The 9335-nt window shown below is 37.0% G+C and overlaps 1 protein-coding gene across 1 annotated transcript; it reads left to right on the top strand.

Moving 5' to 3' along the window:
- Positions 1–368: 368 nt before the first annotated feature.
- On the top strand, positions 369–2469 carry LOC130467831 (uncharacterized). Its single transcript, XM_056836734.1, has 2 exons — positions 369–871; positions 1095–2469. Exon 2 carries the CDS (start codon positions 1096–1098, stop codon positions 2140–2142), a length of 1047 nt encoding a protein of 348 aa, XP_056692712.1. The 5' UTR covers positions 369–871; position 1095; the 3' UTR covers positions 2143–2469.
- Positions 2470–9335: the final 6866 nt, after the last annotated feature.

The following is a 9335-nucleotide window of genomic DNA, read 5'->3' as shown; positions in this document are numbered from 1 at the left end:
TTAGGAATAAGTAGTCAACTACGAAAGTCAATTCCTACCAACAACCAAACCAAAAGTCAACTTAAACCAAACTAAAAAACTAAAGTCAACCTAAGACCAAATTATCAAACTAAAGTCAATTTAAAAGTATTGAAATTAGACTACACAAGCTCTCCAATCTCGAACTCAATGATGCATCATTTTCAAACCTGTAGATGAACAATGCGCCATTGATCCTTAGAGACTGCTCACCAAAATGGGTCATCACAGGATCAATAAGGCATAGACATGATCAAAATACACAAACAAAAGCACGTAATCAGCAAGGCTGAGTACTACATAGTAAATGCATAAACAATCCTAACATGATACTAAAAAATAATAAACAAGAATAAATAATACGGATTTTTCACCAAATGCCCCTGAGGTTTACTTTAATGCACCAAATACCCCTAAACTTTCCAAAATGCACCAAACACCCCTGACGTATGCAATAATATCATTAAATGCCCTTTTGTCTGACGGACGTTAACCCTCCGTTACCATGTTTTTACCTTGTTGCCCTTACTTGTCCTTTCTGGCGCCATATCAAAAAAGAAAAAAAAAATAAAAAAAAATTCAAAACCTAACTTCCCAACTTCTTCCTCGACATTTCTCTCTGTTCTCTTACACCATTAGAGAGCACTTGAGTACCAAACCAAAGAGAGAGAAAGATCGAAAGTCGCTGGGATTTGTGTAAAACAACTCGCAATAGTTAGTCGAAGTAAACCCCCACGAAAAGATCGACAATTTGGTCCAAAAATCTGCAGTTTTCGCGAGTCCTACAAAAGTGGGTGCAAGGAGAGCAAAGGACTGGAATTTGTGGCTTCAACTTCATCAAAATTGTGTCAAGGTTAGTTCACTCAATTCGTTTCTTGTTCTTGGTGCTATTTTTTGCGAATTTTGCTTTGATTAGGGTTAGGGTTTTGCTAAAATCGTGATTTTTCCATGAGATGGGTTAACTTGAATTTTGGGGTGTTAATGGTAAAACATAGTGTCTGGTTGTGCTTTGTTGTTTTGCCTAATGATTTAGTTCATTAATTTGAATTTTTGTGTTGTGTTTATTGTTTGTATAGGATGGTCGCAATTTGGTTGTTATGTCATTATAATGATCGGAATTTTGATGTGAGGGTACAAGATACTGATGAAACGAACTACATGGATTTGGTTGATGACTTGTTTGATGATTCTATTAAGCAAGATGTTCTGATTCCCGATTTATTTAGATTGTTTTATGTTAATCCTAGTACGAATAAAAGAGTAGAATTGTTGAATGATGTTGGTTTGATGGGCATGTGGGGTTTATTTAAGCGCACAGATACTGTGGAAATATGGATAGAGAAGGCAAATGAGAAGGAAACTTCAATCCAATTTAGGACTGCAGTTAAGAAAAGGAAGGATAGGAAGGAAAGGAAGGCTGCTGAACTTAGAAGGAAAGCTGAGGAGTTTGAGAGGGAGAGGGAAGAGGAAAGGAGAAGGTTAGAAAGGGAGGCTGAGATTCAAAGGGATTTGGAGGAGCAATTGGCAAACACAGTGGCAGTTGAGGTGCCTGTGTATGATGTTGAGGATTTAAGCGTAGAGTACGTACGTGTTTACAGCTCACAACATGCTGACTGCTTTTCCCCGGGAGGTTCCCAACCACCAAATACACAAAAAGAGCCTTCACCACCACCAAGAGAGCCCTCACCACCACCAAATAATCCATCACCACCACCAAGAAGTCCCTCACCACCACCAAGAAGTCCCTCACCACCACCAAATAATCCATCACCACCACCAAGAAGTCCCTCACCACCACCAAATAATCCATCACCACCACCAAGAAGTCCCTCACCACCACCAACCTCACCACAGACACAACCACAGCAACAACAACAACAGACAGAACATCAGCAACAACAACAAACAGAACATCAACAACAACAACAAACAGAACAACAGCAACACCAACCCACAGAACAGCAGCAACAACATCAAACAGAACACCAGCCAGATCAGACACCCCCTCCTAACAGGGCTGAGTTAAACAAAGGGAGGGGTTTCAGAATTTCCAGAAGTCATGCTAAGAAGACGGGTGAGTTTGTTCCTAAGAAGAGGGGGGAAGGCCTGCTGGTTCAAGGGTGAGGAAACCCACTGCATACAATGTGGAGGAAGAGGAGCAATGGGATGATGAGAGTGATGATGAAAATTTTGAGGAGAGTGAGAGTGATAGTGAAACTGGTTTCAACTCCGACGATTTCATTGACGAAGAAATTGAAGAAGATGAAGAACAAGATGTTCTTAAGGAGGTAATTTCTGAGAGAAGTTTTGAGGATCATTTAGATGGGAGTAATAAGCTGGATAATTTGTATGCAAATGGGAAAGTTGTGGGAAGCATGCCATGGGGGACTATCAAGTTGCAACCATGGATGATATTCCAAAGCAAGACACACTTCATGGAGGTCTTCAGAGACTTCTGTATTCAAGAGGGATTTGCTGTGAGTGTTGAAAAGGCTGATACAACCAGATTCACTGCAATATGTCTGGTTGAGTCATGCAATTGGAGGATCCAAGCAAATTGGGCATAACTCAAGAACCTGTAAAGGAGGTTCCACTGCAAAACAGAGGAAAGAATCTGCTGCAGCTGCTGCTGGTTCTGCTGGTGCATCAACATCTGGTGCTAGGAAGAGGAAGGCTCAAACATCTAATGCATCGAGCAGCAAGAAGTCCAAAGCTGCATAACTAGAAGTAAGCTTAGGATTCAGTTTAGTATTTCTGTTTTAAAGCTTAGGTTTATTTTGAAAAACAACTTAGGTTGTGGCACATTTTGGCATTTTTTTGTAAAGCTACCCACAACTTGATGTTCGGTTTATTTTGGAAACAAACTATTTCAGTTACGAGTTCAAAGACTTGCATATTATTGATAAATGAAATTCATGTGCTCGTGCCATTACAACCATCATTGTTTGTCTTGATTACTTCTTTACTACAAACATTAGACACAAAAACATTACAATTCCTATTTTAATTGCTGCAGCTTGGAATTTTTTGAGCTCTTTCACTCTTTTCTTCAGTTTCTTCAGTTCGTCACTTATATTGTCGTTGTCTTCCGATGTTCCCTCATACTCTATATTGCTCTGTTGCTGTTGGTGTTGTTGATTTTGGTGTAGAACACTTCCTTTGCACCACATAAAATGGTTACAAGGATCACACTTGTAATATAGCCTCTGTGGATTTTTGGATGTCTCGGAGCTTTTTATTGCATATTTTTTGGAACAAATAGGACAACATTTGTTTGGAACAAGTATGTATGAAAACAGATTGGATGATGATGTATTGGAACAAGAACTCATGCTGTGTTGTTGTTCTTGCTGCTCTGTTGTTGCTGCTTCTGTTGTTGATGCTTCTGTTGTTGATGCTTCTGTTGTTGCTGCTTCTGTTGTTTGTTATTGTTGTTGTTGTGTTGTGTTGTTCTTGCTGCTGGTGTTGTCTATTCTTGTTGTTGCTGTGTTGTTCTTGCTGCTGGTGTTGTGCTGTGTTGAAGTCCTTGCTGCTGCTGCTATTGGTGTTTGTTCTTGTTGCTCTGCTGTCTTGTTATTCTTGTTGTTGCTGCTGCTGCTGTTGTTGTTTGTTCTTGCTGTTGCTGCTGCTGGTGTTGCAGGGTTCTGCTTGTTGTTGGTGCTCCTGTTGCAGTGTTCTGGTTGTGCAGGTGGGGGTTTGGGGTGGACTGTTTGTGCAGTTGGGGGGGATTGGGGTTTAGGGCAGTGTGGTGTTGTTGTTGGGTATGGTATATATAAGGGAAATTAGTGTATGGGTGACTGCAACGGCTATATTATTCAAATTCAACGGCTAGTTTTTGGAAAAAAAATTACCAAACCTCAGGGGTATTTGGTGCTTTTTACCAAACCTCAGGGGTATTCGGTGCATTATGTTTTAACGAACTAACTGCCTAACGGAGGGTTAACGTCCGTCAGACAAAAGGGCATTTAATGATATTATTGCATACGTCAGGGGTGTTTGGTGCATTTTGGAAAGTTTAGGGGTATTTGGTGCATTAAAGTAAACCTCAGGGGCATTTGGTGAAAAATCCGTAAATAATAACAAAGTAACTTGCAAACAACTTTCAGTAGACTAAACTTTAATAACATTCTTATTACTTTAAATGGATTAATCAATGGGCCGAGTTGTCTAACTAAAATAGCCTTCACTTTGGAAGACGAAATACGGGCCCGATCCCGTATTCCTATGCCCTACGATATCGAGGAAACTTTTAAATAAAAATAGGACGCGGTGATCAATCCGGTCCCAGAAAAAGCCATGGGCTACCACCTAAAGGGCCGCCACTTCAGACGTGCACCAGTCTAAAACTATTGATATCTAGTTTCACTTTACATGGTTTACCGATTAATTGTTACGATTCACCAACAACATATGTAATGTAACACAATCAACAAACAATGACTACCTTCTTTTATCTTAGGATTCAATAAATGATCACACAACTTTCCATCTACGATTAATTCCACCTTTAGTTCAATCTTTCCTTAACCAATGATCAAACTACCTTGCATCGGTGTAAAATATCAACTTACCACATAAGGCTCACGATCCTCATGAAGTAGTGAAATACTAAAAAGGGAACAATGATCAATCCTGATCAATATATATATATATATATATATATATATATATATAGATCTACACTCAAATGAGAAGACACCTTATAATGAGAAGAAAGAGAAAGGATCTCATGCGTCCAAATAAAGGGTCGAGATTACATCTGGATTTTTTTAAAATCCCCTCTTCTCCTTCACGGCATCCATCCAGGTTTTTCCACGAGTCAAATTTTCTCTCTCCTCCTGAATCAATCAACCATAGAAGACCCATCCTCCTCCATTCGCATCCCAGATTACTCCATATACATTTACTCTCACATATATGTCTAAATACTCTACTCCAACAATAAATCGAGAAGTTTACCCATTTTCTCTCTCCTCCTGAGTTCTTCTCCTTCACGACATTCAGCCATGGCAATCTCCCATCCAAAAATTAAATTATACAAAATATCATATTTGAGCTATTTGGCTCTTGTTATTGGTGGTTGTGATGAAACTTGTCTTCCATAACATTTGGTGGTATGTAAGGAACGGAAAAGAGGGAAGAAGTTGAAGAGTTTGGGCGAATTAATTTGCCCATTAAGCAAAATAAATTTGCTCATTTACACAAATGAGTAAAAAAAATTGCTCATTTATGCAAATGAGTAAAAAAAATTGCTCATTTACACAAATGAGTAAAAAAATTGCTCATTTACGCAAATGAGTAAAAAAAAAGCTCATTTATGCAAATGAGCAAACCTTTATTTTACTCATTTATGCAAATGAGCAAAAACTGGATTTAATTTACTCATTTCCTCTCGACGATTTCTTTAGCTCCATTTTCTCTCACCTATGGAAGTCATCGATCACCTACTCCTCAAGTCCTCATTCACCCATGGAAACTTGGAGCTCAAATGATTGAATTTTTTTTTAATTAAAAGCTCATATTGAATTGAACAAAAAAATCATCACAATTAACCAGAATAATTATATCCAACAATGATATATTAGCCGTTACATGATACCATCAACACTAATTTACAGATTGAGAAGTCTGCTTTTTTAAAGATTAGCAGGGGAAAGATGGAGGAGAGAGAAAGAGGGGAGGGAGCAAAATGAAGGAGAGAGAAAGATGAGTTATTTATTTTTGTTTGATTCCTTATATTTTCTGATTCAATTGTTCAAATGTTATCGGTAATGCTTTTTTATTTAATAAATATTTTACATTATTGGGGATGGGGAACATAATTGCTTGGGAACTTGGGCCTACAACCTAGAGTGGAAGAAGGACCGTGACTTTGTTAATTTATTTTGTAAACTCATAGCAACTTCAATAGAATTACCTTTTTGCCATTAATTATGCGGGTATAATCAGCATCATTGGATCTGACGCATACAACGGATAATAATCCTTCTCATTCTTCTCATTTTAGTGATTTTCTCATTGGAGGGGGACCCTATATATATATATCAACCAACATGCTTGCATCAATCTTCCATACAAACACAATATAAATCTCAATAATATTAATCTCAATAATATTAATCTCAATAATATAAATTTCCTACTCAACATGTTAACACCTCGGCATCAATCATGCAAAATCCAATATAATAGAATTCATGTATACTCAATATGGTTCCTATACATGATACTACTTCCATCAATCACATAGGTATGTACGTACCTTGTGTAAACAAACTGAGAGACCACTTTAACAATCTTCGCCTATAGAAAATTCTCCGCCTAAAATAAGCAATATAAATTCACAATCAACTTCCATGAATTTACCGCGATAACAAAGTACTTTAAATACTTCCTAAACATGCTTAGAACCTTCCCCAATATTAAAACTTCAATATTTAACCTTCTAGCACAATACCTACTACACTAGTGAATAAAATTCATATTAAACTCCATACAAATACTATCTTTTAAATTTCCAGCAATATAATAATATTCAAAACTTTCTCAAAACATATTCAATATGCATAAAATCATAAAAACAATAAATTTCATAATTTATAATAACCAGTATGATTTTATAACTAACAAAACCCTAAAAATTCATGCTTTAATAATTAAAATCGTAATTTAAACAAAATTAATGAATCTGAAAATTAATTAATTTATTATACAAATATATAATCCGAATTCTATTTAAATTATCAAAACTACAACTTTAAATAATGAAACCATTAATTAAATTACTAAAACATAAATGATACATTAAATCATTTAAAGGGTGAAGAAATAACCCAAACGAGAAAAGGAAGGAGGACGGCGACCAAGGAAGGGCGACGCGGCTGGGCGGTGACTGGTGGTTGGCGTGAGGGGGAAGCACCGAGAGGAAAGAGAAAAAAGAGAAAAAGAAAAGAAAGAAAAGAGAGAATGACTTGAGTGTGAGAGCAAGGGAGGAGAGTTAAAATAATTGTGTGGGTAAATTTGGGGTTTATGGGGTTTATATATTTTATGGGTTTAGGAAAAGCAATTGAGCTAGAATTAGAAGTCATTTTCCCAATTTAAGAGTGTTTCCGAATCCAAAAGTGTTTCTATGTTTTAAATACTTTTCAAAGCATGATTTTCATAAATGTTTGACTTGCATAATTTATTTAAATAATTAGAATATAATTAAATAATTAACTATACATTAAAATATATACTAATAGAATTCATAAATTTTATTTAAATATAACTAACTATACGTAAAATTATATTACTAAAATTCATAAATATACGGGGATTACATATACTAACTCCAAAAAATATATTAACTATGATTAAAAATATTCTAGAGAACAAGGATAGGATTCCCGATCCTAGATAAAAGTTAACCACAACACGTACACAACATAAATTGCTAGCATGCGTGAACTCGAAAATTGCATCTAAGCACAAATCAAATTATAGGCACAAAACATAGGTTTCCTAAAGGTAGATATAGCACCAACAGTCTTGTGGAAGCTCTCAACACCAGACAATGCTTTTACATCATGAGATTTTGAATAGCTTGCTTCCAGATTCCTCAAGTGCCTAGAGGCAGCTTCAATTACCTCAATCAAGTACTCAATCACTTGACGTTGTTGGATATCCAAAATTGTTAAATAGACCCGTTAGGTGAGATAGTGGGTCTCTATTAAACCATCTTCTTTTAAATAAAATCAAATCATGGCAAAGAGTACGTGAGATAGGGGATCTGATAAAGATGACGGATTATATATTGAGAATGAACGACATTAATTTGTGCAAATGGATTGACATCAAGCATAGTAAGGGTTCTCACTAAGTGAAGGTCTGTTTACATCGCAACTTATATCTTCCTTCAGACTTGGCATTGGGTGCCTATCTATCTCATAGTTTTTACTATTCTTTTTGGATTAGTTATTGAATAAAAAATATTAAAAATATCAAAGAGCCCTGTGAGGGGGTCGAAAAAGCACGAGGCTAATGCGTGACCTTGTCCCTCGTGGGTGTGACGTTTCTTTTTGTCAAATCAAGTGTAATTGGATTTCCTATGAGTTTACACCCAATTGACTAGTAATATAGGAGTCGCCATTCAGTTTTTAACGACAATGAGAAAAACTGACAAAACCCGGTTATCGTGACATAAAGGGAGTGCAATTATGTTTGACCACGACGGCCATAAGTTCCCTTGTGATCCCTGGTGTGGGGATCTATCAACATACACCCGCAAGGTAGAGATTGAGGGTTCGGGGGACTGTAACTACCGAGAGGAGTACTCGCTCTTGGATAACTCCAGAGGCAGGATATCCTTACTAGCTCAGCATAAATAATTGAAGGGACATGCGTTAACTATTAAACTAATCTGAGTTGATTTTAACAATATGCAACATATAGTACTAGATCGAACGCGATTATCTGATTTAGATTGTTTTAAGGGACCTAGCATGATAATCCAATTTCCCAACATATTATCTTTTTTAGGCGTGATAGAACAATCAGATTTAATTAGTTTAACAGTTCATAAAAGGGCGAGGAAAGCAATTAAACCATGGAAAAGGGACACATTACGACACACCCTTGAGAGGTGCGTCACGGTTCTTAGAAAACTAACCACTTTGACTTTACTATTTCTCCTTTTATTTAACAGGACAGGATAGGACAGGATACGTTCTGTTCGATGTTTGGATCGATTGCGACAGAACGCGTGATCAGTTTTGCAGCGTGAGGCTTAGGCTTAGGGGTTTAGAGTCAATATTCAAAATAATAATTGTGTGTTGTGTTTTCACGTCGAACTTGGGGCTATATTTATAGAAAAGAGTTCGTGGAAAGATAGAATTGTAGAGCTCCAATCCAAGAAGAATTAGGAGAGAACACGTCCCAGGTATTTTCAGCGCCCAGCGCTGGGCGTCAAAGATTTCGGCGCCCAGCTCTGGGCGTTGAAAATAGGATCCAGGCAATTTCAGCGCCCAGGAGTGGGCGTTGAAAATGATGTTTGGGCCGAGTTCTTTGTCAGATTTGGACTCTTAGAATCCAGAGTGTTTAAGACTTATCCGAGTCTTTTAGCGCGTATTAACTTTATGACGGAATGCGTCTGGGCCCGTTACGAACTCTAGGCTCGTTAGGATTTTAATTAATACGTAACTCTTATTTTCGAATCATATTAGGAATATGATTCCTCTTGTAATTTCTATCTCATTCAGGATTTATGTTGGAGTGCAACACCTAATTCTGACAGGTTTCTATCTTTTATGACTTGCCACTTTAACAACTGCCCATTA

This window comes from Spinacia oleracea, chromosome 2 (assembly GCF_020520425.1).
Source record: "Spinacia oleracea cultivar Varoflay chromosome 2, BTI_SOV_V1, whole genome shotgun sequence".
NCBI classification, from domain to species: Eukaryota; Viridiplantae; Streptophyta; class Magnoliopsida; order Caryophyllales; family Amaranthaceae; genus Spinacia; species Spinacia oleracea.
Note: the sequence above shows the minus strand (reverse complement) of the source record. Positions and strands in the feature narration are given on the sequence as shown.

Coding starts and splice junctions, on each gene's coding strand:
- LOC130467831 (XM_056836734.1), top strand. CDS start 1,096: ATGGTCGCAATTTGGTTGTTATGTCATTATAATGATCGGAATTTTGAT.